General features: G+C 36.5%; 1 protein-coding gene across 8 annotated transcripts in view; it reads right to left on the bottom strand.

The window, feature by feature from the left end:
• ROBO1 (roundabout guidance receptor 1) overlaps window positions 1-17,311 on the bottom strand; it is a 997,335-nt gene that overhangs the window by 56,727 nt on the left and 923,297 nt on the right. For all 8 annotated transcript variants that reach the window (XM_036444218.2, XM_045584064.1, XM_045584063.1 and 5 more), the window contains 5 exons: window positions 10,846-10,967; window positions 9,504-9,735; window positions 8,469-8,590; window positions 4,785-4,956; window positions 349-546 (listed from right to left, as the gene is read on the bottom strand). In XM_036444218.2, the coding sequence (XP_036300111.1) occupies window positions 349-546; window positions 4,785-4,956; window positions 8,469-8,590; window positions 9,504-9,735; window positions 10,846-10,967 (846 nt within the window). The remainder of the gene's footprint in view (window positions 1-348; window positions 547-4,784; window positions 4,957-8,468; window positions 8,591-9,503; window positions 9,736-10,845; window positions 10,968-17,311) is intronic.

The following is a 17,311-nucleotide window of genomic DNA, read 5'->3' as shown; positions in this document are numbered from 1 at the left end:
GCACTTATAACTTCTGTGGCAAGGAGATTAAAACGTTTCCGTGAGGATATAAAGCAAAAATGCCATTCCCTGAGCGAAGCAGGGGCCGGGAGAACACCCAGGCAGACCTACCTGGGAGAGACACAGTTTACGGGAACTGGGCCTGGAACTGATTAGCCCTGGATGCAGCGCTGCTGCTCAGCAGGAGTTAACATGCAGACATCAGGATAAAACAAAAGCACTACGGAAAACCCTTATGTGTTAACATGAGTGAACAAGGACATATATGCATACATAATTTGCAGTCACATATTAAGACAAGAGTTCTGTCAGCACAGTAAAACGTACAAAGCGTGGGAGAGCGAGTACCTTTCCTGATGCCCGCGTAGGTGCTGGTCAGCCCACTCCGCTTCTTGCGGTGCCGGTAGAGCCAGATGCTGAAGACCATGAGGATGACCCAGCAGGCCGCCCCCAGGCCCGCGATGAACGCCGGCTGCTTCACCACGTCGGAGATCTGCTGCGCGAGGCTCACCTGGTCCTCGGGGGACACCGGGTTGCCATGAGAGTCTGAAAAGCCATCTTCAGATTAGTTTGGGTTTAAAATTCAATAAAATGATGAACTCAGAATTTACATAATATAAAACTGCCACCGTTATTTTGTTAATTTTTGGACAATAGCTTCCGTTTCGTAATGTGCAACACCAGCATTTTTAGTTAAAGTAGTTCATGAGGCCCTAACCGGTTTGGCTCAGTGGATAGAGCATCGGCCTGCGGACTGAAAGGTCCCGGGTTTGATTCCGGTCAAGGGCATGTACTGTGGTTGTGGGCACATCCCCAGTAGGGGGTGTGCAGGAGGCAGCTCTGGTCAATTTTTCTCTCTCATTGATGTTTCTAGCTCTCTATCCCTCTCCCTTACTCTCTGTAAAAAAAATCAATAAAATATATTTTAAAAAACAACAACAATGTTGGATTCTATTTTAAAAAATAATTCATGAGATTTTCAGCAAAACTATATTTGTTTTATTTATTTTAATTCAAAACAGATATGATAGAATTTTATGGAATTTATTTTGAAACAAAGGCAATGGCACACATTTTTTTTTTTTTTTTTACTCCAGCAAACTCTGTAGCTCGTTGCTTAGATTAAATTTCACAGGAAAGTGCTGAGGTAAACATAAAAGTACAATTGTAAAAAATGAAATACTTACAAAAGTATACAAATAAGGGGTTCCCAATAAGAAAGTATAAAAAAGATATACTTTCTCAGACTTTCATAGGAACCCTCAATTATACGTTCTAAAAAAGGTAAGTAATTACATTTTGTTTCCTGTATAAGGTAGATATTGGGGGAAAAAAAATGCATGCTGTAACTTCCATCTCTCCCATTGCCACCCACACACCTCCACACCCACACCACCACACAGACTATATCCTGACTCTTAACTGTCTTAGAAACCATTATATGAACCTATGTTCAGATGGGGCCTATGAAATTCAGATTAAAAAGCAATAATAAATGAAGATAATGCTACCACTGAACAAAGTATCTTTCTTTCGAAATAATAACCACCATAAGGAATAGACATAGGAACACTAAATATAGACAAGAATGATCATGTTTTATAAATCAAATAGGCTTATGTTTTCTGATAGCTATTTTGATTAAAAAATTAAAAATTGATGAAATTTATGGCTATTAAAATTTACTTATTTTCTCTTTATGTTTAAACCTACTAAGATATTAATTTTTCAAGCACACCATTTCATCGGCACACAGAGCCGTCCGGAATCTTGCAGAAAACCGGAAGTTGTTTTCTTTTGTTTTTGTTTTTAATATATTTTATTGATTTTTTAGAGAGGAAGAGAGAGGGATAGAGAGTTAGAAACATTGATGAGAGAGATTCATCAACCAGCTGCCTCCTGCACACCCCCCACTGGGGATGTGCCCGCAACCAAGGTACATGCCCTTGACCGGAATCGAACCCGGGACCTTTTAGTCCCCAGGCCGACACTCTATCCATTGAGCCAAACCGGTTTCGGCGAAAACCGGGAGCTGTTGCTCTGCCATCAAAGCAATACCCTCCTCTGCCTCTGCTGGCACCGATGAGGCCAGGCTGGAGGGCGGCCAGTGGGCAGAGTCCCCACTCAGTGCAGTGTGAATGTTCTCCCCCACAACATCTGGTGAGGCCCACTTCTCTACGATGGCGTTTTCTTGCCATTGTTATATAATTTGACTCTGAAAATCTTCTGCTATTACAGCCTGCTTTAAAACAGAAACATTGGTTCTATCCCTCAATTTCTGTTGTTCAGAAAAATAACTGGTATATATCACCATATGAGTAACATTTCTCCAACAGAAAAATAAATCCTACAGAGAGAGTGCCTTTCCTTATTACATGATACTGCATTCCAATCAGACATGGTTGGAAAAAGCGGCAGCATTCAATGAACAAGAAAAACAGCCTTTGGAAAATAGCAGTGGCTTCTATGTAAAATGGCTACACTGCTACTTCCACATGTGTGTGGTTTTTATTTATTTTTCTCTCTTGAACAAGATTTCAGATTTTATTCTATGGCGGGTCAAGGCTGAAAAACCTATTTTCACAAGCAGTTACCTGCCTTCAACTGTTTGTTGACTGAAAGTTCTATTTCACGTTCCAGACACCTTTAACTATGGTTACCCTAAGAGCACTTCATCCTCTGAGAATTCGCCAAGCAGACCTAGTCTTTATTCCTAACACACCCTTTGTGTGTGCGGGGCCTGTGAATTCCGCGGCTGTTGGTGCAGGGTGAAGGCGGGGAGCTGCGGTGAGCTGAGACAGCCAGGAGCAGCTCCACGCAGGCAGCCAGATGGGCTTACAGAATACAATGCGGTGTGACTAGTGGATTAAAGCAGCCGCGCTCCCTCTCAGTCTTTGTCTCACGGCAGCTGAGGCCATACTGAGATTCGGAAAAAACCTGGAGCTTGCACATTTACAATTTCAAGCAAACCGTCTGTCCCTTAAATCCTATGATTTAAATCTTAAAACCAAAATTCCAACTCGTCTTTGAAAACCCAGGACTACAAGTCATATGTCATCAAAACAGGTAAATGACATCAACAAAGTATAGGGTTATCACAATGTAACTTATAACTTCAATTTTAATAAGTCAATACTGATATTTCATAAATATGAGCAACTGTTTGGGTAAAAAAAAGTCCATGTTTAAACTGGTTTCCCTCATATCTTACATAACACTGTAGTTTTGCAATAAGTGAACCAGAAATAAATCATGAAGCTATTTTCACATACAAGTTTTATATATCAGCACTGTTTTCAAATGTGCGAAGTGTAAAAGGAAACACAAAAAGCAAATTCTGGTCCATGGCTGTGGCAGACAGCAAGCCATCCACTGAAGGTGGGAATGGGACCCCCATAGACTGGGGTTGTTGAAAGGTAGTTCCCTAGACAGTGATGTATGTGTGTGTGTGTGTGTGTGTGTGTGTGTGAGTGAGTGTGTGTGAGCATGTGTGTGAGATGTTCCCATTCATCTATTAGGAATCAGGTGGCTGAGTTTGGGCAGCAGCCATGGGCACATCTCCAGACCTGCACCATCAAACTGTCCCACAAACTGTTTCAACACTTCCTTTCTGCTCCCCCAGGGGGAACCTTGGAAGCTCCTCAGCCACGTGTGTTTGGAACGGAGTCGCTCCCCACAGCCTCTGGCTTCAGGTGGACTTCACTGTGTTATGCAACCACAATTCTGCAAGTGTGTCTGTGACAGCAGCTAGCATCGTCTTAACAGGGAACATCAACAACTTTCCAAAGCAAATGGGAAGTTCCTTATGTTCAGCATAAGATTTATTCAAAGCCAAATGTTTCTTAATTTTGTTTAGAAATAATTTCTAGGACATCATCGATACTATCAGCATGCAAAAATACTATGTACTTATTAGTTAAGCATAAAGGTTCATATATCTGATCCTTTTTCATAATTTAGTAACTGACAAAATATATATTACTAGTGCCTAACTTCTGATCTGGAACAATCTAACACAAAGTTGACATATACTTTTCGGCATCTTTCACAATTTAGATGTCACCTCTTAATATCTGACCCTCTCCTCTTCCCTTTCCATTTGCAACAGTATTTTGTGGCTGTTTTTGATGTTTGGTAACCACTTCCTAATTTGTATCTTATGCTCATGCCACATTTTCTATAGTGAATTTTGAAATGAAGGATTCTGTCAGTTTTTTTTCCTATTCATCTAACTTTTAAAGCATGCATTTAACTAGATAAATAATTAGCATATAAACATATTCCTATGTACTCTGGCATCTCAATCTACATTTTGTTATAAAAAGCAATCATAATTTTAAGTAGACAAAAATGATGAATATAAATTGCATAATTCTATCAACTTCTAATACCTAGTATAAGCTTTACATGGAAGTTTGTTTTATTTTAATCCAAACAACTGCAATTTCCATGAGGATGTACATTATGCCTTGTTTGCTGAGGTACCTTTGGTGCTCAATTAATTGTATTTTTTGACTAGATGAGAAAATTTAATAGGGCAGGATTAGGATCATACTGAATACTGACAGCGTTTTGCTTGGAAAATCATTGAATGTGCACTTGAATAAATTTAAGGTTAGTTGTCCTATATATTAAATCTAACGCCATTATATTGTAGCTGCATTGCCACATTCCACATTCCATTCAACTTACAATGGTGGCTCCCCTACATAAAAATAAATAAATAAGTAAAAAGTACAAGAGGCCAAAGGGAAGAGTGATATACACTCCCAACCAGCACTTACCTAGTTGGATAAACTGGGGCTCGCTCTTCACCCCTGGCCCAGCCCCCGTGCTAGCTGCCACCTCCACGCTGTACCGGACCCCGGGGACCAGAGAGGGAATGACCACAGACAGTGTGGAACCATCCACCGTTTTGTTTATATGGTAACGAGTTTCATTGCCCAAACACCAAACCTGTCAGAAGAACACAATGAATGTTAATCTAGTAAATTCTTTAAGTTAATGCAAAGGTCAACATGGTATTGTGGTTTTAGATCTAGTCAGAGTTCAGATCTATCATGAACCTAATTTGGGGAATTTCAGAAGTCTGTTTTGCCTAGAATCTAGTTCTCAAAAGACTCGCCCAGGCAAACCTATTGTTAGTAGAATCTTCAAGACTTCTTTACACTTTCTCAAATACATTGTTTTCCTTTAAGTGTTTTTATAAATAATTTTATTGTTGAAAGAATTACATATATCTTCCCCTCTTTCATCCTCATAGACCCCTTCTAGCATGCCCCCACCACCCACCCCAAGCCTTCACCGCCATATTGTCTGTGTCCACGGGTTATGCTTTACACATACAAATTCTTTGGTTGATCTCTTCCCACCCACCCCTACCTCCCTCTAAGATTCGACAGTCTGTCCCATGCTCCTATATCTCCGGATCTATTTTGTTCATAATTTATTTGTTCATTAGAGTCCACATATGCATGAGATCATGTGATAAAGTGAGTCTACAAATTTTTGTTTGAAGACATTAGTTGCTATGATAATGTGTGTTTTTAATAAACAATAAAAAATCATTTGCAAGGGCAAGGGGAAAAAAATTCCTAGCAAAAAACTGTGCACATCTCTATAAAGAATAATAACTTATCTACCACCATGCAGCATTCGCACTCCTCTGTGGGCTAGGTGTGATACCAGATTACCAGGTATCACAAAATAAAGGTGAGGAAGAAACTCCAAATCTAGCACTTTACTTCAACATTTCTCTGGGATAAAAGTACCTGGTGCTATCGCCTTTTCTAAATAACCAAAAACAAAAACAAGAAGCAGTGATTTAAAGAGAGAGCTTATCTTACATAAGTATGGTTATTAAAATATAACTAGTGGGTGGTTCAGTTGGTTGAACATTGTCTTGTACACCAAAAGGTTGAGGGTTCAATCCCTGGTTGGGGCATGGGAAGCAATTGATTGATATTTCTTTCTCTCCCTCTCTTAAATAATAAAAAGCATATCCCTCAGGTGAGAATTTATGTGTGTGTGTGTGTGTATTTATAGAACATAAGAAGAATCATCCAGGATTTTACTCAGCTTATGATATTTTGTACTGTTAACAATGAGAGAAAATTAGCACACTGATCTTGTAGTTAATGTCAATAGTAATTAGTATTTGATAAAATATTAGATTATAAAGAATTACATTTGACATGAAAGAAAAAATGTCCTTATAAGAAAATTATTATATATCTCATTAACTTTGATAATGGCATTTGTTATAGAAAATTATTTCCAGGAACTAAAGATTTCTGCTCTAGACTGTAATTCTTAATTTAAATTTCACACTAAAGGATTACTTATTCTTAGGTAATCTTTGGCAACGTCCAAAAGATATGGGTATGGTGCATGACAGTACATGAACTCAGTTTCCATAAGAAAATGATCTATGAAGTAGTAAAACATGCCCTATGTTCTTTATGAAGCAAGATGTAGGATTAGCTTCAAGTAGACTATTGTCTAATAGGAAATGGGATTTAAAATAAATCCAAGAATATCAGTGTCCTCTATCATGAGGGCACTAACCTTTACTTTATCTTTGAAAGTTAATATTATTTTAATATAGCTTCGATGTATAACACCAGTGAATGGTCAGAATCTATACCAGGATCTGACCATTTGGAAATAAAGAGTCCTTTGTGATTTTCCCCCCCAATTACATTACGCAGCTGAACCAAAGCCACAGACCGATTTTGTACCAGTCAATCAGGTTCAGAAAGGCATTTTATTATTTTAAATTGACCGTGAAGTTAAGTGAAATCCACTCTTTCGAATTTCTTCAGGAGAGAAATGAGTTCTGACTCTTAAGGGAAAATGCCCACATTACACAATTTTGCTGGAGAGCTGCGACATCACCTCATTTTAAATCCTTAAAAGTCTTCATAACAGTTTATTTTTCTACAATGAACTATAGAATCCTGACACTCCCGGTATTAAAATAACCTTGAAATTCACAAGAAGGCACTTGAAACTGTCGAGACTGTTACATTTTAATGATACAATTACCTAGAAGATCTAATTTAAAATATTTAAGAAATCACTTGCCAAAAAAGAAGTTCCTTGCAAAAAGTCTTGAGAAAGAACAACTTATCTACCATCATCCAGCATTTTAAATACTTTGGGAAAGTTGCCCCTTTAAACATGTACACAAATTTTCAGTTTATATTTTTAAAAAATAATTTAAAAATAAAATATTTTACCTAAAATTAAGCTCAGCATATACGATTATTGTACAAATCATTTGCTACTCCAAAGAACATTTGTTGTCTTTATTTAGGCCTTAACAAAGAGCACACTGCATAAACACTCAGAAAGGCCTACTAAGATATATATGCAAGAACCCTATTAGACCTACTAAATCAGAATTTCTGAGCATGGTAGCCAGGCATTTATATTTAAAAAATAAGCTACAGTGAATCTGATGTTAGCATGTAATTACCAGTATAAGGTAAATGAGTTTACCTTCTTAACATCAGTTTCACAGCAATAGATAAAGTATAAAATACTTAGATATGCGATACTCTAGTAATTAGAAAAATACTCAGGCATCATAGAAATTTTAAGCAGGGTCTAGAGAAATAAAATTTTTCTACTTAAAATTTTTCTAGTATATAGTGTGTTTATATAAGTGTTGAAAAAATACAAATAAATATATTTTCTATTGTGATTGTCCTGATTCAAATTCATTTATTGTAACTCATTTAACTATCCCATAATACAAAACAGATTCAGTGATAGGATAAATGCCATGTTCTTAACTTAGTTTTTATTCTTCCTTGGTATGCTTAACATATATTTTCACAAAATGATTCTATATAAAACTCTCTAAATGCAGAGAGGATGACTTCACAGGAAAAAGTTATTATTCTAAAGAATCATTAGATTAAATCCCTTGACACTAAATCACATTAAAAATTTCATTTAAACATACAGAAGTTTATATTTGAATTACCTCTGAGACATGAAATATTGCTTAGAAACTAAAACAATGATTACAGATAAAAATGATTTTCATGTACAGTAAATATTTATCTTAGTTTCAAAGTTCTAAGCTTTCAAGCATACATACTAAAATATTAAAAAAAGAAGAAAGAAGACTATATTTGATAGAATGTGAACCCGAAGCCAATTCTAGGGCAACCTATACAATATATATTTATGTTACTTTTAGGGGGGGAAATAGCATTATATTGGTTGTTTATGTGGTATTACACCAACTTAAAGATTCTCTAATGTTTTTCAAATAGTTTAAGAATTGTATTCCACAATTACTGAATAAACAGGATGTTTTTAAACAATTTTTACATACTGTGTGCAAACCAGCAGATGGCGCCAAATATCCATGCACAATGTAAACCAACGTTTCTTTTCCTTTTCTTTGTAGGGGAAGAGGGATGTCCCTCGGTGAATTACTATGTAGGGATTACCTTGTACTCTTGGACCATTCCATTTTGAGTGTCTTCTGGAGGAGGCTGCCAACTAACAAGAATTGCAGTTCCATTTCCATCATTCTTTGATACAGTTACACTTTGAGGTGGGGCACTGGGTGCTAATAAATTGTTTCAAAAAGTGAATATATTATCAGTGGCATTAGAGGACATTAAAAACAAGCACCTAAAATGTACAGTCAAATAATAACTATATAAAATTTATATCAATATATGCATATGTTTTAAAGAGGCATCTCATCCCAAACTAAGTATTTCTCAACGTTTCTAAAGCACTATTACTATGAATGTTTTAAAACCAACATTACAGAGATTATCTCCACAGAAATTCCAAAGGAAATCCCTATTTCTTTTATCCTGCCACCTTAGTCTCATGTTCTCTATAAAGGTTTAAAAAGTATGAAGGTGAATTCGTCATCCACAATATTAACTATATTCTATCATTTATATATTCAAAGTAATAAAGATAATTTAGGAAATGTTCTGAAGAATAGTTGTGACATGTTACCTTTGACCTTTATTTAAACATTAGTTTTTAATTTCCAGTTATAGGGTGGCCCATCATACCAGTTTGTCTAGAACTGAAGGGTTTCCAGGGACATGAGTCATAAGTATAAAATGCTAACCCTGGAAAGTCCTGGGCAAACCAAGACATTACTCACCTTATTTACAAGTCATTACTCAAGATAACATTTAATAAATGAATGGCAAATAATGCAAAGGCAAGCAAATTGAAAACATTTCCATCTTTAAATGTGAATTTTATTTCTGAACGATTAAATATATCTATATAGGACATTAAGCAATAAAATGTTTCACATTTTTCTATACGCCTCTATTAAAGCAATTTATAATAGTTCTAATTAAACAAATTCTATTAGCCAAATATAATGTTCAATATAAAAAGAAAGTTAATAATGTCACTATTAACATAAAGAAATTTCAATCATGTTAATAAAAGCCTAACAAATGTACTGTGCAACACATAGAAATCACACACTTCATTATACTTACCTTCTTCCAGGGTTTTAGCAAATTTAATTTCACTGTCTGCTCCTTGAAATTCATTAAAAAAAGGACGAGCTTTGATTTCATAGTTGACTCCCTTTTTGAGATCAGGGATAACCACGCTATTTTTGGTTGGTGTTCTCACTTCAAAAACTAGCCACTCCGATTCTCCATGGTTGGCTCCAGATGGCCGATAAAGAATTTTATATCCTTGAATATACTGAGACTGTTGGTCCACCTATTAAAATGACAAATAAAAATGTAATCATTAATATCTTTCTGTTGGTTTATTAGAAAACTACGAAAATTGGACTTCATTCTGTGGTTTTCAAATTTACACAAAGCAGAAAACTAAAAACAGATCACTATCTTTTGTAATGTGTTTCATTTTTCACCTTAATATATAAATTAGGTATTGATGTTGATACTTCATGCAGAAATGTAAGTCATCAAAGAACTTCTGTGACAATATCCGGAAAGATGTCTCTCAATGTTCAGGGGATGAGGAAAATGTGTTTATCCACTTTCTAATTTTTAAAGCCTAATTAATGATTAATGTAGAACTATTTGTAAGTTAAAAATGTGATCATCCTATCACAAGTTTTATCTTCATGATTAATACTTTGTGTCTTCCCTCTAAAACTGATAAAGTCCATTATTGCAGCATAATAGATAATATACTACACAAAAATAAACTTTTCTCTTTTTAAAGCCAGTCTACAGATACCATCATAAAAAGATTACATTATAAAGTTATTGGTGGAGTGAGCAACACACACACGCACACACCACACACTAGGGGACTGGTGCAGAAAATTTGTGCGCGGAGGGGGGTTCCCTCAGCCCAGCCTTCACCCAGATTTGGTTTTGATTGGTCAGTTTCTATGCCAGTCAGTGTCCCCGGGCCTATCTCTGGGCCTGGTCAGAGAGGCAGGGCTGATCGGCAGTACCTGTGGAGGCCTGGTGAGAAACAGAGATGTGGCTGCTAGTGAAGCCATAGCTAGTGAAGAGAAGCAATGGCTGATCAACGGCTGCCATGGAGGCTGTGAATCAGACTCTGCCTCTCTCTCCAGGCCTCTCTCCAGGACTGTTCCACAGCCCCCTCGGCAAGCCAGCACTGACTGCAGGACTGATGTTCAGTTGAGCCTTCTGCCAATCATTACGGACCTTAGGATTGCACATTGCGCGCACGCGCGCGCACACACGTGTGTGTGTGTGTGTGTGTGTGTGTGTGTGTGTATGTAATTTAACTATCTGCTGTATTTTTTTTCCACATAATAATTTCCCAGAGGTCACCTGCATATTAAAACCATGATCAAATACTGCAACAACAACAACAACAACTCACTGTCCAGTGAACTTCGATTGAAGAGGAAGAGAGGATGGTTGGGTTGTGGAGGTGCAGTACTACATCTCCCAGTTCCCTCTGGACCTGCTTGTGATCCACCCCCTGACTTGTTGGGGGAACATCTGCAAAAAAACAAGAATACTGTGTCAGATCTTACACAATGTCAATGACTTGAGTGAAAACTCGGTGAAACAATTCTCTCATTCATTTCAACTCTCAGAAAAAAAGAATCATTGTGATTGTGAAACCAACCTGTGATACAGAATAAAATAGGAACAAAGTGACCTTTTTGTTAGGAGGATAGGAGGTGCATAGATGATAGATGTAGATGATGGATGATAGATGGTAGGTGTAGGTGTAGATGTAGGTGAGGATACAGGTAGACAAAGATAACAGTGGCAAGCAGCAGTATTTCAGAACTCCTCTTACCAGGTAATGCTTGTTTTCTCTGAAATTGAGCAGCCTAGTTAGTGCAAACCCTACTCAGTTTGTTATAAATTTCTATAGTGACCCTAATTATGCAAAAAAGAAAGCCTGAAATTGCAACACCATGATGAGTAATGTAAAGAATGGAGATAATAAGTGAAAAGCAAGCACAAAAAAGAAGTTAGACACCTTACATCTTATAAGAAGAACCTGAATGTCTCCCAAATTAGGTGATTAAGTTAGTGGCTATGATGGAGGAATACAGAAGCCACCAGTAAAACAGGATAGGATAGGATAGGATAGGATAGGATAGGATAGGATAGGATAGGATAGGATAGGATAGGATAGGATAGGATAGGATAGGATGATAAGATAGGTCAGGACAGAAAAGGATAGGGTAGAGTAGAATAGTATAGAACAGAATAGAGTAGCATAAATCTGATGAAAAAAGGTACTTATATTTAACTGATGATGGTTTGGTTTAATTGTAGTGCCACTGCAAAGAAGGTTTAACAAGTTTTTAACCTTAAGTACACCAACATTTTAGAAAGGAGACCAAGAACATAGTAAAAAATAGTGTTCATTTATGCTGCATTTTTCCCAGCAAGAAAGGAATGTTTTAATGTTTATTGTTGAAAGTATTAATATATGTCCTTTTTCCTCCACTGAGCTTTTAGCCCATCTCCTTCCCCTCACCCCAGGCCTTCACCACCCTATTGTCAGTGTCCATGGGTTATGCATAGATGGATACAAGTTCTTTGGCTAATCTCTTCCTACCCACGCACCCTCTCTTGCCTTTCCTCTGAGGTAACACAGTCTGTTCAATGCTTCTATGTCTCTGGATCTATTTTGCTAATTAGATTCCACATATGAGTGAGATCATATATTTGTATTTCTCTGCCTGGCTATTTCCCTAAACATAATACTCTCCAGGTCCAATCATACTGTTGCAAATGGTAAGAGTTTTGTTTGTTTGCTTGTTTTGTATTGCTGCATAGTATTCCATTGTGTAAATGTACCACTGTCTTTCTATCCACTCATCTGCTGATGGGCACTTGGGCTGTTTCCAAATTTTAACTATTGTAATTGTGCTGCTATGAACATAGTGATGCATATATTCTTTCTGATTGGTGTTTCAGGTTTCTTGGGATATATTCCTAGCAGTGGGATCACTGGATCAAATGGGAACTCCGTTTTTAATTTTTTGAGAAAACACCATACTGTTTTCCACAGTGGCTGAACGAGTCTGCATTCCCACCAGCAGTGAACTATGGTTGCCTTTCTCCACATCTCACTAACATTTGTCCTTTGTTGATTATAGCCACGTGACAGGTGTGAGGTGATACCTCAGTGTGTTTAATTTGCATCTCTTAGCTGATTAGGGACTGAGAATTTTTTCATGTCTCTTGACCTTTGGTCTGTGGTTTTTGGAGAAGTGACTACCTAGGTCCTTTGCCCATTTTTAAATTGGGTTGTTTGTCTCTCTTTTGTAAGTTGTATGAGTTCCCTATATATTTTGGAAATTAACCCCTTATTGGACGTATCATTGGCAAATATGTTTTCCTATGTAGTAGGCTCTCTTGTCATTTTGTTGATGATTTCTTTTGCTGTGCAGACATTTTTATTTTTTATTTTGATGTAGTCCTACTTATTTATTTTCTCTTTTGTTTTCTTTGCCCTGGAGATATACCCATATACATATTGCTGTGTGAGATGCCTGAGATTTTGATGCCTATGGCTTCCCCAAAGGCTTTTATGATTTCACATCTTACATTTAAGACTTTTATCCATTTTGAGTTTACTCTTATGTATAGTCTAAATTGGTGGTCTAGTTTCTTTTTTCTTTTTTCTTTTTTGCATGTACATGTCCTATTTTTTCCAACACCATTTATTGAAGAGACTCTCCTTACTCCATTGCATGCTCTTGCCTCCTTTGTCAAATTTTAATTGAGCAAAATGGCTTGAAGGAAAGGTTTTGTTAAACTTAATAAAATTATTATTAAATAAAAATAGTCATTCCTATAGAGATGTTCTAAATACAGATGTTTTGCTTAGTTTATAATAGTTAAAAAGAACACTGGTGAAAAAGAGGAGAAAATAAAATGTTGTTTTGCATCCCAGAGTTCTCCAGAGAATATTGTATGTAGCACATATATTCTAGATTATCTGTCATCCATAAACAACAGACACAACATTTTTAGTTTTCTGAATGATTAAATACATTCAAAGAGCTTACTGTATAGATGGCAAAACATGGATGGAAAATGAGGCTAGTGAGTATCTTTGATGGAGTCCAGGGAAGACAGATGGGAGAGAAGACTGACCAATCCCTGTCCAATACTGTAACTCATACCCTGAATAAATGGTCCTTCCCACCGTGGAAAACAATAGAGAGTTTCCTCAAAAATTTAAAAATGGAACTCCTATTTGACCCCGTGATTCCACTTTTAGGAATATATCCTAAGAGACCGGAAACACCAGACAGAATGAATATATGTACCCCTATGTTCTTAGCAGCAAATTTACTGGGACTATAAATTTAGAAAAATAACAGATGATTTTTGTTTTTCATACTTTATCCTACCTTAGAATGTCTTTGGCTAATACTGGTCCTGAGGTTACCTTTGATCACAGCCTATAGATAGAAAGTACTTGGTTGTCAATTTTCTATCTCAGGCATATTTCATCCCCAGCTGTCTCATTTGCTCCTGTAATGTCCGTTCTCTCCAATTTCCAGGGTAAGACTAAATTACTTGGAATAAGACTGACTTGGGCTTGCACCCCAACTCAACAACTTTACAGCTACCTACCACTGCGAAGATTTTGGGACTTCACATATCTTCACATGTTAAGGTGACACTGATGAGCCTCTTCTGAGGACTGCATTTGGTAAGGCATGTAGAGATCCCTTTCTTTGAGTGCAGGGATCTCTACACACAGAGTGTGCTCATTGAACATTGGTTGAGTTAAAGTGATTTAGTGTATGGGAAAGACACATTATTTTAGCACCTGAACATATTTTCCCATATGTATGCTCCATCCTCAGGGATTCTTCTGCCTTATAGGAAGTATCTTTAAACAGGTGTATACTCCCGTTTAAAAGGTTTAACTACTATGATTTAATTGCAATCCTTAATTTCTCTAGTTTGAGATAAATTAGCCAATTAATACCTTATTGGAAATGACTAAATTCTCTGGTAACCATTTTGACAACAGCAGTATAGATTACTATTTTAGAAAGTTTCCCAATAAAGAGAGAGAGAAAAAAAAAGGAAAATATTATCTAATTAGGTAATATTGAGAAGTTCACAAATTGGTCCATTATTGTTCTTGTTCTCCTCTGCCACCTAGAAGAAATATATTAAAATGTAAATGGTCCTTTCCATTATTCAGAATTACAGTTGGAGGAAATCTCCAATCTGATTCTATCCAGCTCCTTCCCCAATATGGGAACATACACTCTCTGAGGGGAGAGTATTCAGGCCCACTTCGTTATGTATAGTTAAGGTTTATTATTATCTATACCATATCTAGTCTGTACATCTAGTGTTTGTGTACATATTCCTTAAAAATAAGGATCAGAAATACTGTGTGGACAGGATGTGAAGATGAAGAATAGCAGAAACATGGCAACAACTACCTTCCCTCAGCAATGACCACCACCACCCCTATTTGCTAGCTATTCATCTCATCTTCCTTGTATTGTCAGATTTTGATTTTAGGAAGACATTTTGATTGTTCTATGATGTGGCTGTAACTCCAACTGTGACAAGGGTCTACCTCACTCCTGAACTGGAAACCATGCCCTGATAATATTATCTTGACACATGATAATCTCTTTAAATGTAATGAAAAGACATCATGCCTTCTCTAATGTTATAATTTTGAGGGTTAAATCCAAGATGCTTGGATTTCTTTTCAAATATGTGATTTTTACCCTTCATGCAGACCCACCAACAACCTCCTCTTCTTAAAAGTCCACCTGAACATGTGGTGCTCAGAAAGGAACACTTACTCCATTCGAGATCTGACCTGCTCAGACTGAAAGGGGAGATTACTTGATCCAGACATAATTCTGCTAATGCCAGCTAAGACTACATTTATTCATTTGGTTACTACATCACTCAGTTGGCTCGGAGAGATGTTTTAATTGACTTCAAACACTGAAGTCGGCCTGTCCCACACCACCTTCTCACATACTCATAAGAACTCCCTTTAAGTCCCAAGTCCTCAGCCTGTCCTTCCACAGCTAATTTTTAAAATCTAAAGTCAAGCACCAGACTTTTAAATATGCTCCACTTGTTAATGCTGGCCCATCATTTAAGTCTGCCAACATATATTGAACTCTGATTCTCTAATTCAGCACACTGCTAGCTTTATCATTTTTTATATTTGTAAATTTTATGAACTTATTTTCTTTTTAGTCCATACAGTGAAAGAAATACAAGTCCAATTACAAAGTGTAATGGCATAAAATAAAATAAAAATCTGAGTCTTGAATAATCAAACATTGATTCGTGGATTTAATCCTTGTTCATTCCTGTGGTGTGGGTATTTTTAGCCTCATTATATAGGAGAGGAAGCTGAAGATCAGGACTAACTTGCAAAGGGCCATGTAGCTGGTAGATTAAAGAGCTGAGACTAAAAGTTCTTTGATTTCAAAGTTATATGGCTTTTTTGTTCTATGTCTAGTCCTCTTCTTGATATAGCTATTTGTGTACAAAGGTATGTTGATTCTCATTTTAAAAAAACATATTCAGATAAATGGCAACTATATATACACTTACAAATAAAGATAAATATTACAAAATTATTTATATCATTGTCAATCAAAACTCCTCTTGGAGTCTGCTAGGTAGAGACTAATCACTTCGCTGGCGTTAGAACTGGGAATTCACTGTATAGCTGCATAGTTTTTTCATGCTTTACAAATGCACATCTAACACTGAAAACCCCAAAATGCCTTTAGGCAGCTCTGAGAATATGAAAGCTCCTGTTGAGGTGACTCATGATAGCAAATATAGGCATCTGGTTGTGTTGAATTCACACAGCAAGAGACCGACGTGGGCATGTTCTACAACTTGGTTTGCTTTCGCTGTGAATTCTGAAACAAAAAGTCCTTCCAAAAAGATTGTTTATATTCACTGGAGAAGAGAAGACCCTCTCCCAAACCAGGAAAAAAAGTAGTTGAAGTGTTTCAGTACTTTTGTGGATGGCTTGTTTCTATCACTGTAAGTAAGTTACATAGAGACATTATAATTCCTCTGTAAGTTGAGAAAAGAATTTTGCATTTCTAGTCACTATAATCTAAAAGTACCCTTCTTTATTAATATAAAAGCAACCATATTTTAATTGCAACGATAATTAATTCCAAAAAAGGTATAGAATGATTTACATTCACCTCTTTTATTAATACATAAGTTTATCCTTATTAAAGTATTAAAATAATAAGGTGAGAGGGGGACTGGGAGATAATGTGAGCACTGAAAACTAAAAATAATTTCTATTCATAGGAGACAATAAGCAGCAATGTGTCCTGAAAGCTGTGGTACACTTACACAATGGAATGCTACTTGACCATAAAAAGGAAGAAAATTTTACCTTTTGGAACTACATGGATGTACCTGAGAACATGTTGCTAAGTGAAATAAGCAAGTCAGAGAGAAAGACAAGTACCTTATGACTTCACTCATAGGTGGAATCTGATGAACAAACTAAACCAACAAAGAAAACAGAGGCAGAGTCATAGAGAGCAAGCAGATAACTCTCAGGGGGCTGTAAAGGGATTGAGCAAAATTTTTAAAAAAATAGAAAAAATTTCATGGACATGGACAGCAGTGTGGTGATTGGGGTTTTGGTGGGGGTGCAGGTAGAGGGGGCAAAGAGGAGATAAATGGTGATGTTAAAAATAAAGGGAAATACAAAAAAAAAAGTCAGTCAATCATATTTCCAAATATCTCTTAAATTTGCATGATTTGCAGAAAGGATCACTTGTAAAATTTACTCAATTTTAAATATAAGTATTATAAGATTAATATTT

Source organism: Pipistrellus kuhlii, unplaced genomic scaffold (genome assembly GCF_014108245.1).
Source record: "Pipistrellus kuhlii isolate mPipKuh1 unplaced genomic scaffold, mPipKuh1.p scaffold_m20_p_2, whole genome shotgun sequence".
In the NCBI taxonomy this organism is placed as follows: domain Eukaryota; kingdom Metazoa; phylum Chordata; class Mammalia; order Chiroptera; family Vespertilionidae; genus Pipistrellus; species Pipistrellus kuhlii.
The sequence above is the reverse complement of the archived record's forward strand: the minus strand, read 5'-3'. Positions and strand labels throughout refer to the sequence as shown.